The sequence below is a fragment of the Helicoverpa armigera genome, chromosome 18 (assembly GCF_030705265.1).
Source record: "Helicoverpa armigera isolate CAAS_96S chromosome 18, ASM3070526v1, whole genome shotgun sequence".
In the NCBI taxonomy this organism is placed as follows: Eukaryota; Metazoa; Arthropoda; class Insecta; order Lepidoptera; family Noctuidae; genus Helicoverpa; species Helicoverpa armigera.
In genome coordinates this window covers 7,835,896-7,856,778 of record NC_087137.1, presented here as the reverse complement: position 1 = coordinate 7,856,778, position 20,883 = coordinate 7,835,896, and the positions used below count along the sequence as shown (strand labels likewise).

The window sequence follows — 20,883 nt, the reverse complement described above, 5'->3', positions numbered from 1 at the left end:
GTCAAGTGATCCTGCTTGTAAATATGGGGGATCAAAGGACATTGCTCTCAAACGCTTTTTAACCTTAGAAAAGCGATTTCTAAAGAATCCAGACTTCAAGGCTCAGTATTCAGCGGTTATCAAGGAGTACTTAGATCTGAATCATATGGATATAGTACGAGATAGTGACAAGGAAAGTGCTGTGTACCTACCTCATCATGCCGTCATTCGAAACGACAAGAGTACAACAAAGTTGCGCATTGTGTTTGATGCATCATGTGTAGGCAGCAACGGAGTGTCTCTTAATCACGATTTAATGGTGGGTCCTCCTCTACAACCTGATCTTCGTCATATTATCATGCGGTGGCTTCGTGAACCTATCTGTCTGGTCGCAGACATCGTTAAGATGTACAGGCAGGTTAGGGTATGCGATGAACACACAGATTTTCAGCGCATATTATGGCGGGAGAATCCAGATGACGAAATTCAGGTGTTACGTCATTTGCGAGTAACTTTGGAACTTCATCGGCGCCTTACCTGGCAGTAAGATCATTGCAGCAGTTAGCTCAGGACGAAGGCGCTGAATTCCCTTTAGCAAAAACCCGTGTTCTTTCAGATTTCTACATGGATGACCTTATGGCAGGCTGTCAAACCATAGAAGAGGGAGTAGAAATATATAAGCAGATAACTGAGTTACTTAAACGTGGAGGGTTTCAGCTTCAAAAGTGGGCTAGTAACAACGAAGAACTATTAAAATTAATTGAAGACGGTCAACAAATATCACAAACACAAGGGAACATGGTATTAAAAACTGATGCTATTTCGAAAATATTAGGCTTAACGTGGGACAAAGACAATGACGAGTTCGTTTACACAATTCAACTTAAGGAGCTAGATTTACCAGTTACGAAGCGTAAGGTTATTTCAGACATAGCACGATTATTCGATCCCCTTGGATGGTTAGCACCGACAATCATTACTGCGAAGGTGTTCATTCAACGAATATGGATGACTGGGATCGAATGGGATGCAGAACTACCTGCACCATTGCTGAAAGAATGGCTTGACTTTCGAGAAAACCTTCGTAACCTTGTTAAGTTTCGTCTGCCTCGTTGGATCAACTCTAGCAAAGATAACAGAGTTCTAGAATTACATGGCTTTTCAGATGCATCCAATGTAGCATACGCCGCGGTGGTATACGTTCGCATCATTGACAGAGAAGGACACATTCAAACAAACTTGGTGACTGCAAAGACTAAGGTTGCTCCTGTTAAGCAGGTATCAATCCCTCGTTTAGAGCTCTGTGGAGCTGTCTTGCTTGCAAAACTTCTTGAGGAAGTTGCTACAACCCTAGAAGTTCCCAAGCAGCACTTACATGCGTGGACAGACTCATCCGTCGTATTGGCGTGGTTAAGCAGCCACCCTAGTCGGTGGAAAACGTTCATCGCGAATCGTGTTTCCGAAATACTTACCATAATGGATAGAAGTCAGTGGTCACATGTGGTGTCGTCGGAAAATCCAGCAGATTGCGCATCTCGGGGGGTTAGTCCTTCTGAATGTAGTGACCTGCAACTCTGGAAAAAGGGTCCAGTATGGTTACAGAATGATAAAATAGATTATAATAGAGCAAATATTCAAGGAACTACGTTAGAAGAAAGAAAGATAAAAACAAAGTGTCATGCAACTGCAGTAGAATTTGATGATAGTATTTTAACTAGATTTTCTAAGTTCAGTAGGTTAGTAAGAGTAATAGCTTATTGTAGAAGGTTTCTATGGATGAAGGAATTAGAATGTGATAGAATTAAACTAACTACTTGGCTTACTACAAAGGAATTAAATGAAGCTATACTTACCTGTGTCAAACTCTGCCAACTCCAGTCGTTTAGTGATGAAATAGAAGCTGTAAAGAAGAATCGTAAATTAAATAAGAATACTAAACTTACCTCGTTGAGCCCTTTTCTCGACGATGATGGCATCTTAAGAGTTGGCGGCCGCTTGCACCGCGCTTCTATTAATGATAATATGAAGCATCCCATTTTGATTCCTCACAAATCACACTTTACCAATCTTTTGATAGCAGAGGCTCACGAGAGAACTTTGCATGGCGGGCCGCAATTGATGCTGAATTACTTAAGATCCAAATACTGGATACTCAATGCAAAGACTCTCGTTAGGCAACACGTTCATAAGTGTGTAATTTGTATTCGACATTCCACACAAACACATCAACCAATGATGGGTCAGTTACCGAAGTCCAGGGTGTCTGTTCAGAAGCCGTTTCAATGCAGTGGGGTAGATTACGCTGGTCCAATCAGCGTCCGAAGCTCTAAAGGTCGTGGTCATCACTCTACGAAGGGATATATCTGCTTATTTGTCTGCATGTCCACTCGGGCTATTCACCTCGAGGTTGTCAGCGACATGACTGCTCAGAGTTTTCTAGCGTCTTTTAAGCGTTTTGTAGCCCGACGTGGCCGAGTATTGGACCTGTGGAGTGATAACGGGACCACATTTGTTGGTAGTGCGAAAGAATTGCGACAATTATTCAACGCTGAAAGGTCTATGGTAGCTTCGGAAATAGCTGATTTCCTTTCTATGAATGGTACGACTTGGCATTTCATACCTCCCCATGCTCCAAATTTTGGAGGATTGTGGGAGGCGGGTGTCAAGTCCACGAAGCACCATTTAAAAAGAATTATAGGCACCAGCACATTGACTTTTGAAGAAATGACAACTGTGCTGGCTCAAATTGAGGCCTGCCTAAACTCAAGGCCTATTTGTCAGCTTTCTAACAATCCAGAGGACTCATCTCCATTGACGCCTGGGCACTTTCTCGTGGGTGAACCTCTGGTAACGGTACCCGACGTTAATTATGAAAATTCGTCTGTTAGTAATCTGAAGCGGTGGCATCTTACACAGAAAATGCTTCAAAATTTCTGGCGTAGATGGTCACTGGAGTACTTAACTCAATTGCAACACCGATATAAATGGACAGACTGTAAGCCTGAACCTGAGATTGGAGACGTAGTTCTGGTGAAGGAAGATGGTCTTCCACCTGCTCGATGGCTATACGGTATCGTTACAAATAAGCATCCAGGTTTGGACAATATTACTCGCGTTGTAACAATACGCTGTAAAAATAGTGAGATTAAAAGACCCATATCTAAATTAATTATGTTACCTGTAACTACTTAGTTGTTGTTTATCACCATATTGTTGAAGTTTATATATAGTTTATTTTACATTTCTTATACACGGTTGTGAATCTACTTGAATGATTTTGTATCTTTCACTTGTTTTTACTGTTGTTTTTTTGTATGTTTGTTACCTAAGGAATGAACTTGTATATTTCACTTGTTTTTTTTTGTTGTTTATTGTATTTGTGTTTACATAAAGCATGTTCTTGTATTGTAGACATAAGGCTTTAGTTTAGATTTTTATGCATTGTCAAAACCAAATTAATTTAAGTTAATATTGTCATGATTTGGTTGATGGACAGTGCCGTCCATGGTGGGCGGAATGTCTATTCTGTTTACATAATTTATAATACTACGTGAAACTGCCATACAAAATCGATAAAGTTTGTTTACCGTTAGTACCGCAATTCGATAACAGATGGCGCTGTGCCGAAACGTCATTTTTCTACATCGCGGTGTTAAGATTCTCCGCCGATATACGACCTATGCAGTTTTATGTGCAATAAATTGTCTTGCTCTGGACACGATTGTTTTATTCTCTTGCGAGATATTTTTGGGACGTTGTACAGTAGAAGCACAAACATAATATACAAGTAACAATAAGTAAATGATAGATTGTATATTTTCAAGGCGAAAGTAGTATTCTTAAAAAAAAAACAATTATTTGAAAAAGTTTTAAAAATATTACATATCTCCAAACTCTAAAATCATAACATAAAATTCGAAATCATTACTTCAGAACTATATTACAAACATAAAAATTCTCATGCTGCAGGTTCAGCCGGAGTAGTCGCAGCAGTCATTGTAGTCGGAGAGCTAGGCATAGTCGTTGTCGGAGAAGTCGAAGGCGGTGTTGTAGAAGTCGTAGAAGTGGAGTGGGACATAGGCAAGAAACATGATGGATCCAGACCTTTGCATAGCAGGCATATTAACTGTGAAATAAATAAATAAAATATTATTATTATTCGAGATGAAGGAATCGTAAAATAAAATACAGATTAAAAAATAATACTTTCAGTGCTTTAGAATGATCTGAGGGCACGGCAGTGCCCCAGCAAAGACTCGAGCAAAGCGGGCACGGCCGTACCATCGAAGCGTTTCGCGGCTATTTCAACCCCCTGTATAACCCCTGTTCAATACCAAAGAATGACACGCTTAAATTAATTTGGGTGACAATTAAAATCCTAACCAATAGGCATCCCGAAATTCGAAATCTGCTTTAAGAAATGTCTTCACCCCTTTTAATAAGTCGCGTTAAAAAACATTTCAAGCAACTATTTCAACGAAGTTAGACGTTTTCTTAAAATTGATATAACAAATTCGATCAAGTTTAATTTAAAGTCTTACAAAATATGTTGATTAGGAACCAAAACTGTGTAATTGTAAATTCAAATAAAAGGTAATATATTTTACATACCTTTTGGCTGCGGGCTATTTGGTTAAACCTATTGCAGATTGCAACATAGGATGATGGAGCTAACCTGAAGCCTAGAGAACAATACAATTTTAATATGGGCGTTTTAGTTTAGAAATATAATAATTAAATACAGTACAAAGTTTGGACATGAATTATAAAAAATCTTACCTCCATGCAACGGGTAGTACCATTCCGGGGTATCTGATTTATAAAGAATATTGATTTATTACTTCGCTTGTATTATTAATTTAAATAACCATTAGCTAAGGGTCTTAAGTAAGTATCCTAGATTACCTAAAACACAAACTAAATAAACTACCTTTCATTAGAAACTTAAAGAGTATCAAATTACTTTGTTGAAAAGTGACAAATGTTTCCATTAAGATTTAACTTACTGTAAGCAAAGTCAAAACAATCAATTCGGATAGTATTGAATTACTCAAAACAATTGACTGTTAATTCCATACAGTGACAAATACACAGACAAAATAATTCAAAAAAGACACCTACATACTTTGACTCATGATTGCCATTTCTGCGTGAATTGCCATTTTAATCAAATAATATTTATTTCTGGACCGTCATAAGTGAAAACCTCAGAAATGCATTTTCTATTAAGTTCCTTGAAAGAATAAGTCACAAAGAATTTCCTATATTTTTCCTCTGAAAAGTTCCTCTCTTACACTTACGAGGTTTCCACTCTTAGGCACCGATAAGGTCTTGATTTGAGAAATCGAAATTGTCAAAAAATCTCCTATCATAATTAAGGCACTAGTTTGCAAACACAAAATTTCAAACCCACGAGAAACAAAGCTAATTAAAATTCAGACAAAAGAATAGGAAATCGTAGCAAATAGAACAAAGAACTAACCTCCATCTCTATTACTAGAATAGCCTGATATTGAATAGAGCAGAATTGTCAGATAGAACGTAGTCACAAATAAAAACGCCATGGCTGGGTCTACGACTGTCGTCTAATGACAAAAAATCTGTAGAGCTAAGCTTTAGAAACTTATATTGTATGGAGTCGGTGCTGTTGGAAAACTGTGGATATGACTGATTATTATTTCATTGCAATTGGTTTTTTTGTGGTACCTTAAATTTAATATAGTAAAGTAAAATATGCTGTCAGATGAAAATGTAAATAAAATGAATAAAAATGAAACGTAAAATACGTATAAACGCCTGACTTATGTACATACATACCCTTGTTTTATACTCAGTATTTTTTATGTTATTTTTGCATAATTTTCTTAAATAAAATTAGTGTCAGATTATGGCGTGAGGTTTCCCGTCTAGCAAAAAAACGTTAATATTACATAGATGATTTTCAGCCTAATTATAATTAATGATTTTTATGCTTAAATTCAAAACTTGAGTATGTACTGTAGATCCTGCAACAAAGCACAATTTAATTACACTCAATAGAAAGATTTACAAATAATCTACATGCAAAATGGACACGCAATCCACAATAAAACAACGACCATACATTTTCTTGTTATCTATTCAGTTTAAGTCCTTAACAGGTGTAACATAAAGATGTCTAATATTCATCGCCAGATAAATAAGACCCTTTACCTTTAATATTTTGTAAGACATGACGGGTCTTCATAATCTGGTGGTAAAACCGTAACGATCCGAGGCGACTAATGGCTTAAAGCCGATCCCTATATCTTATCTATCTGTTCTTTTACTAACTAGAGATGGAAATTTTACATTACTTGTATGGAGCTACATCTATCTTTTGTAAGCAAACCAAGAGATAGACAAAATATTGGGTTCGGTCTCAAGCTTATTGCAGATTGTCACGCACTTCAGAGATTACATGTAATGTTATTTTTATTTTATGAGTCAAAATACTGCCTGGAAACTGGGTCGCTTTGTTTGCAATGACGTTTATTTGTTTGTCACGATGTGTGTCTGGTTTACTGCTTTTACGTTCAAGTGGTTCTAGTTGTGGTCTGTTATCTATGTTGTTGCTAGTTTTACTGATATAGGTACTATTGTGGTAACTATGAGATAGGATATAGACGGACTAGTATTGATTGCGAATTGTGACAGGATCATTTTTTAGAATAATATGATGCTTAGCATCAATAGACTTCCTCACTCGTTTGTCTCTTAGCTCGTTCCACCATTGAATCAGTACTAAATGGTACTGAGCTAAATGCTTGTATAATTTGTTACTCGCTCGATAAGCTTTCTTATAAAAATTATTTCAGTGGAATTCGTTTTTATATTACATAGCTTTTAATTGTTACGTTTGTATAATGTCTATAATTTAACAAAATGTTTTGCACCACAAAATTTTCCTCAAACCTAGCTCGACTTGCCTTTACTCAGGTTTTTGAATATACTGAGAAGAAGAAAACACTGTTCATTTTATCCAAAACACAGTTTAAGTAAATAAACAACCTTTACAACTGAAATAAATCAAAGTGACTTCAAGTGAAAGTCACACAAACGTTGCAAGGCATACAAGAATCGTTTGTGATGCAAATTAAATTCGATTCACTGAAATAGCCTTATTTTCATTCAATGGTTCAAGCCACGGAGGAAGGAAAGATAGCAGAGTTGCCATAAGGAAGCTAGGTTTGGCGCCTTCTTGTAGGTCAAGTACAGTAGGCGTGTTCGGTTACTATATTTATTGGCACGAATCTTGAGCTCTGACCTACATCTGCGCAGAAGTGATTTATTAGCAAAGAACCAATCCCGAGTGATGGCACTGCGGGCCAATCACCGCTTTAGCCCGCCCCCGCGCCTCACTTCATACCACAAAAGGGACCCAATAAATTACTTCTGCGCGGGTGAAGGTCAGAGCTCAAGATTCGTGCCGATAACTATACAACTAACAAGGCGTTCGTGTTCCTTGTCAAATCAAAACCAATCCACCGAAGCTTGGTCTTGATTGATTTGTGATTTTATTTTAAAATTAATGGGCGGATTCTAAAGAAGGCTTATGAGGGTGGCATCTAGTAACGTTCCTCTTCCACTGGACACCCGCAATTTGGCGAGTTACTTTCTAACGTCATTTAGCGTTTTGACATCTCCGCTAGTCATTATGTTCTGCATGATTCAAGCCTTTAGTACCTTCAAATGTCAAAGCTAAAGTTTACAGTGGATGCAGACCCTAAGTCAATTTGATTTGGGTTCAAGGATACTCGTAACTGCTTGGCTATACAAGTTACGATGGGAATTTTAAATGAAACTTTAGAGATGGTTTGTAAGGAATTAAAGAGGTTTTTCTTTAGTTGATGGTGTTTTTAGATCTCAGTTTAAAATTCAATGAGAATGTGAGCGTATTTAAAAACTCGAGATATTATAATTATCTATACTATCAAAGGTAAAGTTAATAAGACCGTAAGGTTCTAGGAGATAATCTCTGGTCCTAGAGAACCGATTGATAAAATCATATAAGTAGGCACCAATAGAATGAAAGGTTTATTTATGAGTCCCATAGGCTGCATTTTATGCTGAGTGGTTACCTCAATATGCTGGCGAAACCAAGCGAAAGAGGTGTAGGTAATATGTATACATATAAAGACAAACAAAAGAACTTTGAAAAGGGAAAAAAACAGGCGTCAAAATAAAGTGCTCTCACCATGGGATTTATGGATATCTCAAAAACTTTTTTACGACAGGAAGGCTGAAATAGGTTTATCAGGGGTAATAAAGCGATTCATTTAAATAATAATCCTTCAGTGAGCTGTAACCTTTTCTAGCTAGGAATTTTTCTCAAGCGAAGCTACAACATGCTATGCAGCCGTTAAAAACCAGGAAAGCCAGTAAAACAATGTTTTATTTTTACGATGGAAATTCCTTATTTCAGTTTTACTGCTTGCACCGAAACGCTGTGTCAAGAAACTTTGAAGTAGGAATACTTTTATGGAGCAGAATTTGTTACAAAGAAGGAAATATCAAAGTGTTGTGTAATTATGTTTATTTTATTAGCTTCCGTCAGTGGTTTTACCTGCGTTGTGTGAGAACTTCTTCGTGCACCCGGATAAGAAAGAAATGCCTTTCTCAATAAATGGACTTGCAAACAAACTTTTCAGTTTTTTATTGTTTGTCTGCTTCAGCCCTACAAATTTTATTATCTTATACCTATGGGCTTGACATTCCTTATTAGCTAAGTAACTACCTATCAAGTTATTTTACAGTTTCACTCATAGTTTACTTCAGTTATATGCCTTTTGCCACCAACTCTAAATCTATATTATGTCTAGAAGTTTTCTCAAAAATGTATGAGTCAACAAAAACGAGTTTTGGCAAAGATTCAAGGGCTTTACAGCAAGAACAATTCATTAGGCTTAAGCTGAAGTCATAAGACGATGCTAGTTAGTTATAACCTTACTTAGTATAAATCATGTGACGATATTAAGCCATAAACAGACCCCAACATGGGTCTGAACGACCGATACGGCTGTTACCCTAGTGCTTACACTTGCCAAATAGATTTACTATTATGAGTACGCGGTTTTGGCCGTATTGATTGGGAATTACTTGTAGTTAAATTAATTTACCTATTATTATTTATTATACACGACCACGCCTCGGCAACGTAGTGAAGGTCGTCCTCAGGCACGGTGGAGTGATGACTTGCGCAAGACGGCTGGCAGGAGCTGGATGCGAGAAACCGAAAATCGATCTCAGTGGCGTGCACTTGGAGAGGCCTATGTCCAGCAGTGGACTGCGATAGGCTGATAGCTGATAGCATATAATTTTCATACACTGAATTTACATAGATACAAGGACACAACAATGCTATGCGTCTGTGAACATTAAACAATTTTTATAGGGGTTCGAATGAGCTTTAATACATAGTATACGATTAACTTTTATATTAAAACTAGCTTCTGTCAGCGGTTTCAACCGCATCCCGTAGGAACTACGGCACGAACCCGGATAAAAAGTAGCCTATAGCCTTCCTCGATAAATGGGCTATCTAACACTGGAAGAATTTTGAAATCGGTCCAGTAGTTCTTGAGATTAGCGCGTTCAAACAAACAAACAAACTCTTCAGCTTTATAATATTAGTATAGATTAATAAAATGAGCACAAATTCCAATTAATTATTTAACCGACCACATAACATTTAAAAAAATTACACGCAAACGAAAACGACTCTTTTTTATTCAAAATCATATTTTTATTCAACAATTTTATTTTTAAAACAAGAACTTACAACAGATAATAAGCTAGGTATCTTCTGGTCCAATAATTTGAGCTGTCTCCTACACCCTTCGCTTTGATTGCAGACCAACTCATGCGGATAACGAGGAGCGTCTCACACCGCCATCTAAGTAAGATGAAGCTTCTTTACTTTGATTATATTTTGTGCTAGCTTTGTGAATTGTATCTGCCTGTTTTTTTGGGAGACGTTTAAAAATTGGTATATAAATAACTGAACTTTAACCAGCCCTTGAATTGCCGATTTGACCAATGCAATGGGCGGAAATGTGCAACCGAACCATAGTCTGTGTGATTGGCTAATAATTTTGTTTTTTTTAATTGTTTTTTTTTTGGTTGCTTCACGTTAATAAATAAATACTTTTGTTTTTAGATTACTGTATCTTAGTTTTTAGATAAAAAAACATAAATCCAAAAATAAATCAATTTTCATACGTAATAACAATTAATTATACCAAGAAATGAATAGACATTGCATAATTATATCGTTCCCAACATAATATACAAATGTCATCTTTGGCTCCCAAAGGCCCTACTCTGAAAATAATAAGGTCATGAATGTCATAAGAGTCTGCTTATTCATTACTTTGCTTGGTTCATTAGTTTCTCAAAACCCTGCACTTTAGTGATGCAATGCGACTAATAACATTCCTTTATAGCTAGTGAGTGATTTCCCTACGGAGAGCAGCGGTCTAGCAGATAAGTAAAAGATCCATTTTAAATAATTTTCTCCGTGGTAATAGAATTCTTGCAAAGTCGCCCAATATATCTTAATAGGCAAGGTGGAAATTGTGGAAAATGTGGTATGTTTTTATCTATACTAATATTATAAAGCTGAAGAGTTTGTTTGTTTGTTTGTTCGAACGCGCTAATCTCAGGAACTACTGGTCCGATTTGAACAATTCTTTCAGTGTTAGATAGCCCATTTATCGAGGAAGGCTACTTTTTATCCGGGTTTGTGCAGAGGTTCCCACGGGATGCGGGTGAAACCGCTGGCAGAAGCTAGTAATCTTATAAACAACAAACTTTTCGTTTTGCATACAGATTATTTTGCATGTATATTGTTAGTACTGTAACTACTACATATTACACACCATTTAGTTGTCAAATCGATTCAACCAATAAGTACGCGACAGTTTCACGACTGATTTGGTTATCCTTATAGTTAAATGGTGCAACTCACCCTTTATTCCGCGAAGCTTTAAGAAAAAATCTGCCATCTGAAAGCAAAAAGAAACATTCCCTTTACTCAATACGTTAGATAATAATTTATTGGTATTCATGTATACAACTAGACACTTAAAGCACCGTAAATAAAATCAAACAAACCAATTAAAAGACTTTAGCTTTATGTCTGGCATAATAGCCAACATCCACAGATAGCAAGCTGTGAAATGACTTCAGACTCACTAGGACTACCCTATTATAGGTAGTTAATAGACCATTCCAATAACAAAAATACAATTAAAATAAAAGCTGAAATGGCCCATTTTATTATCAAGATTCGTCAAGACATCGTACTTCTCTCACTGGTTTCACCCGCATTCCGTGGGAATAGCTACTTTCAACTTGTTAAAAAGTAGCCTATTTTTCCTTCTTCCGTGAAAGTAGCTGATAGCCTTCCTCGATTAAAAGATGAGCTGTTAGAAAGCGCGTCCTCGAATGGACTGAAAGATTGTTTAAAATTTGAGAAGAATTTCCTGAGATAACCGCGTTGAAGACAAGAAACGAACTTTAGTTTTATTTAGTCAGTATAGATTTTCGGCATAACATTCACGTGGAAAACAACAAGAGGCTAAATCTATCAAACGTGTTTTTGTCTCCTATATTATGTACTTACACAAACAAAGATATTGAATTTTGGACTCATTCTTATCTGTACCAATTATTAATTTCGAAACTCCTAGCAAGCAAGCTTATTTGTCTAACTGTTTTAGTTTGAAACCTACCTTAGGTTCATCGTGATCTAAACCCACACTTAGATACAAGCAAATTTGCCTTCTAATCTACAACAAGAAATACAAACAGTTTCCAAATTGTTCTAAAATAAACAGTAACACAAGATTAATAGTTTCTAACAACCCTAACTTATGAATCAGGGTTCCTTAAAACCATGGAGAACAAAATAATTAGCGGAGGTGACATAACGGAAAAAACCTAAAAAAGTAGCCCGCTATAATGCGGATGAGTGGGGGACGACGAACGTTACTATTTTCACCTTTGTACGCCTTCCTTGTATCTGTGGAGATCTAAGGGGGAGGCCTATGTTTAGCAGTGGACGTCTTATGGCTGAGATGATGATGATGATGATGATGACGCCTTCCTTGCACCCGAACATTTTTTGTAATACTAAAAAACGTTGCCAGTTGTCTCAAAGAATCCGAACGCCTTAATAGTTCACTCGTAACTGATATTTTTAGTCACGCTCACTGTACGACTTTGACCTAGAAAAAGCCCTAACCTACCTGCGTTATGGCATCTCCGCTTATTTCTTACTCCGTTCCTAAGACGGGCTAAATCAAACAATACTGAACCTAAACCCACTTAAGTTGAGGACCCGTATAATTTGCTTGGTCGTTCAATTAACAGTCTGTTAGCGATAACTGGTGATTGCTGTGACGTCATTGCTAAGTAGCTGTACAATGTGTGGACAATGGTTGAGCCCTGAAATGTGATTGTCCTTTGTCTTGGTAATATTATGCTGTATTAAATTCCTTTAAAATATTGAAAGAGAATCGAGGGTATTACATGCATTTTTGAAATATATCTTAAATAAATTCTTTAGTCTTGATATATCTCAAAAAAATTAAAAATATTTTTTTTTCTCACGTTATGTACGAATATAAATTAATTGTTTTATCATAATTTCAAATTTCGCGCGTATTTCGCGAAAACGCGGCACACAACGGACGCCATGATTGTTTTTTGGTCATGACGTCATTACGTTAGTAAACAAACTACAGCTGTCAGTAATACATATTTTGATATGTATTGAAAATTTTAATAATGTGTGTTGTTTCTGAATGTGAGAACACTAGTGTAAAAACACCAGACAAATTATGGATTCAAGTACCAGTGGATATAAATATGAGAAACACTTGGTTAAAAGTTGTTTACTACCGTAATGACGTCATTAGCATGGCGGCGACATTTCGTAGTGTTCAAAGACAGATAAAAAAACCTAAAAACTTTAAACTGCAATAAAAAATATATTTATGTACCTTACGAAGTGAAACTAACATTTCCCGATTGCTTTTCCTCTAAACAATCATTGTAATACACTTTTAATTTTTTTCTCATCTAGACTAAAATAGCCTATTGCGTGCTAACAATCCTCGTCTATGCTATAATAAATATAATAAAGAGGATTATTTTTTGGTTTGTATTGAACCGATTTGAAGAATTCTTTGACTGTGGGAAAGCTAGACTATCCCCGAGTAACATAAACGTTGAGTATATTTTGTTCAGGGACGGAAAGAAGTTTCCCTGGGAAGCGGGTGAAACGGGAAAACAGCTAGCTAGCTCCAATATCTTTAAAATATTGCAATTGAATTGCTGAGCTGCCATAATCCAGGCTGAAATTGGTCTATTGTGTGGCTAAAAATCCTCGGCATTTATATTTAGAATTAATCTTTACAACCATAATTATGCTGAGACAGATGTTCTAAAGAGCTATGAAGATGCTTAAGTATTTAAGTCCCAAATTAATTAGCAAATCGCTTAATTACGTCTGTTTGAGTATTTCCTTCGCTCCGCTTGTTCAGGTTTGCGGTTGACCTCAAAGAGATCCCCCTGTATCTAAGGGTAGAACGGTTTAAAACAAACTTAGAAAGGTTTTAATAGAGGACCTGCTGTTTTTTAATGTTTTTTTTTTTAAAGAAGGTAGACGAGTAAATAAAGATAAATAAGTAAATATGAATTTTAATTTATTACTGCCTGTAGGTATTAGGGATATCTACAAAACAGCCTTCTATAGGTAGTAATTTACGGCGAACAAACTGTGTTATATATGTATAGAAAAATATTAGTATTTGGCTCACAATATTTTAACGGCAAATATTTGAAATGCAAATAAAGCCACATTATTTTGGTCGTTCCACATTTCCCATAAACTTACTGCAAAAAAGCTATAAGAAGCCATCGGCCAAATATCGTCCTTCAATTTCACATACCATGGGATAGGGATGCTTACCCAAAACTGCTATAATATTTTTTCGGGTAGGTAATGGAACGAATAATATTTGTTTCTGGCAAAATCCCAAGAATGTATAAAGAAAAATAAATAATATTACATGGTGGTAGGCGTGGTAAAACTTTCAGTGCGATCAAATCTTTATTTGGAGGGGCAATGTTTTTGTGCTGTGTTTAGTCAGAGTCCTTACTTTCAGAGGGTATAGTAAAATTAGTTAGCTATCATCCTTACTTACATTGAACTTTATCTATACTAATATTATAAAGAGGAAAACTTTGTTTGTTTGTTTGGTTGTAATGAATAGGCTCAAAAACTACTGGACAGTTTTTAAAAATTCTTTCACCATTCGAAAGCTACATTATCCACGAGTAACATAGGCTATATTTTATCCCGGTACGGGAATTAGTTACCAAGGGACGCGGGTGAAACCGCGGGAAAACGGCTAGTTAATAATATAGGTACTTTATTTGAAGCTGAATTTCCGTAGGCAAGATCATCGCCTTTTGTGCGTGCACACACGCTTCCAAAAGTAGTGCTATGATAGTCTAAAGCAGTTCTCTAAAGTTCACAAAACGGAACTCTTCCTTTCATTGAAACATTAAGATTCCTCATTAACCAAAGATTTTCCTCAAGTTTTAAATAAAGTGGAAATCTTAACAGTACTTTCATTATCTATTTCAATTAGACCACTTCCGCAATCCTGAGTTGAATTAGCAATATTAATTTAAATATGCGTTAAATAAAGGAAAGGGTTCGGTTGGTTAATCTAAAGGGTGAATAGACAGGAAATTATTTATTTCGGGGTGAACACCAAAATAGATAATTATAGATTATGGTTAATCGTCTCAATGACATTTAGCCTGAAGTGAAACGGTTTATTTTATGAATTGTATTGAAAACTTTCTGGGAAATGCTATGAGGAAATCACAAGGTGATTAGAGCCGGGTTTTGGGGAATTTGTACTACTTATTTTATTTGTTATAGAGGCCTCTTCTGTGTTGCACAATAAACTGTAGATCCTGGCTGTTGTAACAGGTAGTCAGAAGCCAGTAAGTCTGACAGCCAGTCTTCCCTAGGGGTAGGCCTAGGGGAAATCGGTTAAGGGGGTTGCCGGGCTGGAAGCCGACCTTAACATAGATGGGAAAAGGCTAGGCAGATGATGATTTAATAGAGGCCAATGCGAAATGAAATCTGTTTCACCACCTCATGCAACGGTACGCATAATCGCAAAATTAGATGTTTTACCATTAAAGCTTTACAAACACATAAATTCACATTCATAACAATGTTAGTTAGAATTACGAGAAAGATCTCTCGTAATACCGTGTGACATGGCCCAATCTCTCGCTAAGAAAAACCTTTTAAAACTGGCTAAAGTCTGCAAAAAGTGTCTTATCTTTTCAGTCAGTACTTATACTTAGGTATTTAAGTTCCAGTTTATTCTTGAAAAATAACGTATAAATCTGGGCACATAGAGGCATGCTTATACAACTGCACCTTTTAAAAGATCACCAAGTGGGAGAAAGGAGGCCCTTTGCCAACCGGTCGACACAAAATTTGGTAGGATACACGACCTGAGAATCAAACCCAAGATTTCCTTCTGAGCAGTCGGGTACACCACTAAACAAACAAGGCCATCAAACTCGCTATCCAGAAACCGAATCTTAATACCCAGGTCTGTATGTAGATTAAATACAGAGTCTATATAAATCCATTTTCACCCACACGTAATGTAAACACTCGTGCATTCATTACGCTGTCGTTTGATAAGCGCATCAGTAGCGACGATTCAATATGTGCTATAATCATTAGGGTTGCGCCTATTACGTATGGCGATGGAATTTGAGGAATGAACATTGATGTCTTTGATAAAAATTATGGAATATAAAATGTGTTTGAATACTATCATTATTAGGGGTGCCCCTATTATTAATGGCAATGGAGATTTGGCAATGGACATTGATGTCTATCGAACAATTGAGAAAATGTAAAATGATTTTGAGTATACCTATTATAATCGGCGAGGCAGGTGAGTGGGAGATCATTTAAAAGATGAAGGCCTTTGCTGAGCATTGGAGCGGTGCCTATAAGTTGTTCCAAAAGCAGGTTCATAATTGTAGACATTTTAGTGGGTTTAATTCCCATATTTCACTCATCAGCAATAAATTGAGCGCTATATTTATAAACTTAAATAACAACAAAAGACCTTTCCTCAAACAGCAGAAAAAAACAAAACAGCAATTACCGTTACGTTCGAACTGTAGATTTTGAACAATATTTACTTTCATTGTTACTAAAACACTAAATATTTATATATGTAGAAATGTAGTTCTGCGTGCTGTGCTGCTGCTGCCGCTGCGGCTGCGGAGAACCTCAAGCGGCGGAAATATAGTGGCCTTGTCGGAAACTATATTTTCGAACCGTTTGGGGTTGAAACCCTCGGGTCGTGGGGTCCGAATGCCCACATTCTATTTAAAGATCTCTCAAGGCGGCTGGTTGACGCTTCTCGTGACCAGAAGGCTGGCTATTACCTCGGACAAAGAATCAGCATGGCGATCCAACGAGGTAATGCTGCCAGCCTCTTGGGCACGCTCCCAGTTGACAGCGATGGGGACGAATTTTTTGACGCTTTTTAGTTGTTTGTTTTACTAGGATAGTTTTTGATTTTTATTGTAAATATGTATTGTAAATATCTATGTAAATCCAATAAATCTGTGGAACATTAAAAAAAAAAAAATATGTAGAAATTAAATAAAAACAACAGTTAGCTTTGTAGACTAAGAAAACGTGAACATTGCAGACTTTTTAGTAGGCTGAAAATTTGATCGGGCGCTTATTACAACGATCAGATAGTGATTCAGATAAACACTGTTTTTCAAAATACAAGCTAAAGCTTAGTGTTGGAATCAGCAGCAGTACTTTTTGTGCAGTACATATTAATATGAGGCATATGTTATATAATGTGGTGATAATAAGGATTTTAATTTATTTGGCATAAGACCGATTGGAAACCTTTATTGGACTAAGATTTTCCTTTAAAAACAAATGCCAACCAACGGATCAACTGACGACTGTTTAGTCTGCAGTGTAAGGGTATTCTAAGAGGAAAATCTTGGAAGATAAAACAAAGATTAAGTATTAACTTTTCACACAACTTGTAGAATTCAAGTAAGTGGCTGCAGGATTTAAAGCTCAAAACTAAAGCAAAGACACGTAAACAATCGTTTTTTTATTGGAAAAATGATTAACACAAATTTTCACAGATCCGCAAGCGTTAGACATCTTGGAAAAGTCAGAGAGGAAGTTACCTAGGAAGAGTAAGACTTTGCGCAGACTGCAAACTTTTAGTCAGACGATATTTTATAGGGCTTTCTATCAATTGGCCTCTTCTTCTCTACTTCAGGTTGGGAGCAGCACTTGAAAAAGAAGAAGAATACTCAAAATTATCATGTATACCTAGATTTATCTGTACATTTGGTAAGATGGCAAGCTGATTTCAGGATACCTAACAAAAATACAAATTTAGTTACATGGAACAGTCCTACTATACTCTATGATAGACGTGCGTATTTGCTCCATAGCTTTAATTTCCGAAATTGACTTATCTTTTCTATTTTGGTATGAAAACACAAAATGCATAACTAATGAGGAAACAAGAGCAAGTTTACCGAAGTCGCATCAAAGAGATTTGTTTTGTTTGTGTATCAACTTTGATGATTGTAGAAGGATATTTTTAGATTCTTTCATTTTAGTGTTTTCTTTTCATTAAAAAGAAAAACTAATATAATAACAAATATTCTGTAATTAATTACTATTCTTACACGTAACTAAAGCCTTGGTAACGATAGTATGTGACTATGGTACACTGAAATGTAGATTGTAGCTCTCACGGAGACTGACATAAAGCTCAAAGTCAACACACGGCCCGTTTTGAATTTCCAAGCAATCCAATTAGCTCTGCTGTGTAATACGATAGTGCTCGTCATCACTGATTACCATTTTTGGCAGTCGGTTTGACGGCTTTTAATAAATAATATCGGATCCGTACCATTCTTTTATGGTCGGTTAACCCCAAAGTAAGCTATTGAATAGCTGTTATAAAGTGAACTGTCAAAACTTTGTGTAACTGTTTAAAGTACTTAATTACGATTGAATTTAGAATAAATAAAAGTGCAAAGTTGCTTATTTAGTTATTAAAAGCTTTGATACCGTTGATTTTAATAGTAAAAGCTAGATTTAAGCTCTTCCAACATTAAACACGTAGCAGATAGCTTTTTTAAAACAAAGATCTTCTCAATTAAACAATGTAAAATATTATTACTCGATATAATCTGATTGAATGTTTACATTTTCATTCGTATCAATCATATTCTGGATATATTACAGTTACTATAATCATATTAATCCTCTGCCAAAATTGGTGCCCATTTATTTGCAAATTACTCATCCTTCAGTTTGACGCACACAATTCTATATGCAGCCTTGCGCATTTCGCCAATCCATCATCCCATTTACGTTAAATAGCAATTTCAATGTCTATAACGATACTTAATACCTCCTTTCACGTATCTTTATGTACATATACCTATGTCAATGTCAGTTTGTATAATCTACGGTAGGATACTTATCGACGTGCATGATGCATAAAGTGGATAATCCTTGGCGAGAAGTCTATAAGTGGCTTTTTGTTTTAAACTTCATGTAATTATGAGTATGAGTGTTTTGCTGTGATATGAGTTGAATTGTGTACTGCTTTTATCGGGGTATGTCCCCGCTAAAATAACGTGTTGTAAAGCTTGTTCGTTTGTAAACAAAATTGAGTGACAGCTAGCTTTTTTATTGCGGTTTCGACTGCGTCCCGCGGGAACTACTGCCCGTACTTGGAGAAAACATAGCGGATAGCCTATTTTTTAGGGTTAGTGCAGCTTTCCAACAATGAAATTATTTTTCAAATCGATGCATCGTTTTGCACCCATAAGGGTATAAACAAAAAATCCTCTTCATTATATTTATACAGCCATTTGTTAACCATGTGTACCAAATGGATAACAGGAGCTACAGTTGTTACTAAAAAAACATTTTTAACTACATAGGTCCCCCAGTTCGTGGTGTCACCTGTGTTTAATGATCATGAAAAGCTGTATAACATTCAGCTTTACAACGGTTCTATGTTCGGGTTAGAGGCGACTCGTGCACAATGAGACAAGGGTTCTATTCTATTGAGGAAAAATTATCATCAATCAATTGCAGCAACCATGCCTTATGCACGCTTTTCTTTTAACACGCTTTTATTAGGTCCACCTGTATGTAACTATGTAATGAAATCTAATGTGACTAATTTAATCTTCTTCCAAGAATCGTAGCGTCATGAAAATTGGCAGGTGTATGTAGTTTTGATAGCACTGCAGTAATATGGTACTTACAAACTGATCTTATGATAGAGCCGGAAGATATGAACTGGAACTTCATGATGGTACATCGTGTCATAGCTGTGTTTGGACTTGTTAGAAAAGTCATGAGATGAACTTTGACTATAATTATTTCAAGTTCTAACGTTCAAGCCGGATTATTAGATTTTTACGTGCATTTATAAAAAAGTGTATTTTTACTGGTTTTAGACGGTTAATGAATTAACTGATAAAATTTTGAATGTATGCGTCAGATGACGCGGTGGTCCGGTCATTAACCTTTCAAGTGTTCAAGTACATGGTTATGCGTAGGTAGATCATTAATTTTGACATTGAAATATGAATTGGTTTGTTATCAGCCAGTTTTTATATTATTGGCATTATTTATTAATGAATAAATATTAATTAAGTGGTAACAAATATTTGTTTGCAGTTATATGCATGCTATCAAATAAAAGTTTCATTTTATTCAAAACCATTTCGTAAAGGTCATTGACTTGATTGCGATAAGAGGTAAGAAACTATAGACATTAATTTTTCAACTTATTTATTTATGTAATATACACTGGTCTTACCAATGGGTATCAGGTTGCCAGTGTAACTGATTTAAGGAGGTCAGATATACAGTAAAATATTGGTTCTAAAGCTGCATCCATGCAGCATGCAGACTAGAAGCCGACCCCAACATAGGAAAAAAGCTATTTAAATGATGTTAAGACAAGGTTACATTTTCACCCAGAAAATTCATTGGTTGTTTCGAGAAATCTGATAGGAAAATATTTTTCCTTCCAACATCATCTGAAAGTTAGTAGGTATATCCGATTCGGATATTCTTTACTTGCGGCGAGAATTTTAATGTATTTTTTATCTAAAGCTTGTCTCACACACCGTGAGTGGCGATACTATCATATTTATAGATACGCTTTCGAAAAACTGCGTAATATTCAGTTCTCGTTTCATGCAATAAAAAACGTAGGTAGTTAAATTTTCTTTACGCAGGCCACCTCGCACATAGAGAAAATAAATTTGAATTAAATAGGAATAGTATAAGTATTGACAATAATGGCGTGATAATATACAACGACAACTAACTAAATCGTTCCCTCTGACTCTGACTGGTTTGTAGTAAAATAAAAACAATAGTGCAGCTGCTGAGCACGAGGTCTCGGGTTCGATTCCCGAGTCGGGCCGAAATCGCTTTGTGAGTTTTAGGAGATTTTCACAAAGCAGCCCGGAGCCTGGAATTTGGTGATTGATATACCCGTGCGTCGGAGCACGTAAGGTGATCTTCACACTGCCCCGCATCACGCTGCATCTTGCGTGTCGACGCACCTACGCGCGTTCCTGCGGGAGTGCAGATCTGCATCATCGTGCGGGTTTTTCGCGCACTCACGCGCGTAGGTGCGTTTTGTAAATTCACGCACGGCGACTTCCATTTTCAAATATACACGTCACGCCCATTCAAAATCACGCGCGGCACTGCGGGATCAGTGTGCCATA

The 20,883-nt window shown here is 36.3% G+C and overlaps 1 protein-coding gene across 1 annotated transcript; it reads right to left on the bottom strand.

Annotated features, from left to right (window-relative positions):
- Nucleotides 1–3,874: 3,874 nt before the first annotated feature.
- LOC135118079 (uncharacterized) lies at nt 3,875–5,563 on the bottom strand. The gene is made up of 4 exons (XM_064039070.1): nt 5,462–5,563; nt 4,759–4,791; nt 4,591–4,661; nt 3,875–4,105 (listed from the first exon to the last, which is right to left on the bottom strand). The coding sequence occupies exons 1-4, from the start codon at nt 5,541–5,543 to the stop codon at nt 3,938–3,940; spliced, it is 354 nt and encodes a 117-aa protein (XP_063895140.1). The 5' UTR covers nt 5,544–5,563; the 3' UTR covers nt 3,875–3,937.
- Nucleotides 5,564–20,883: the final 15,320 nt, after the last annotated feature.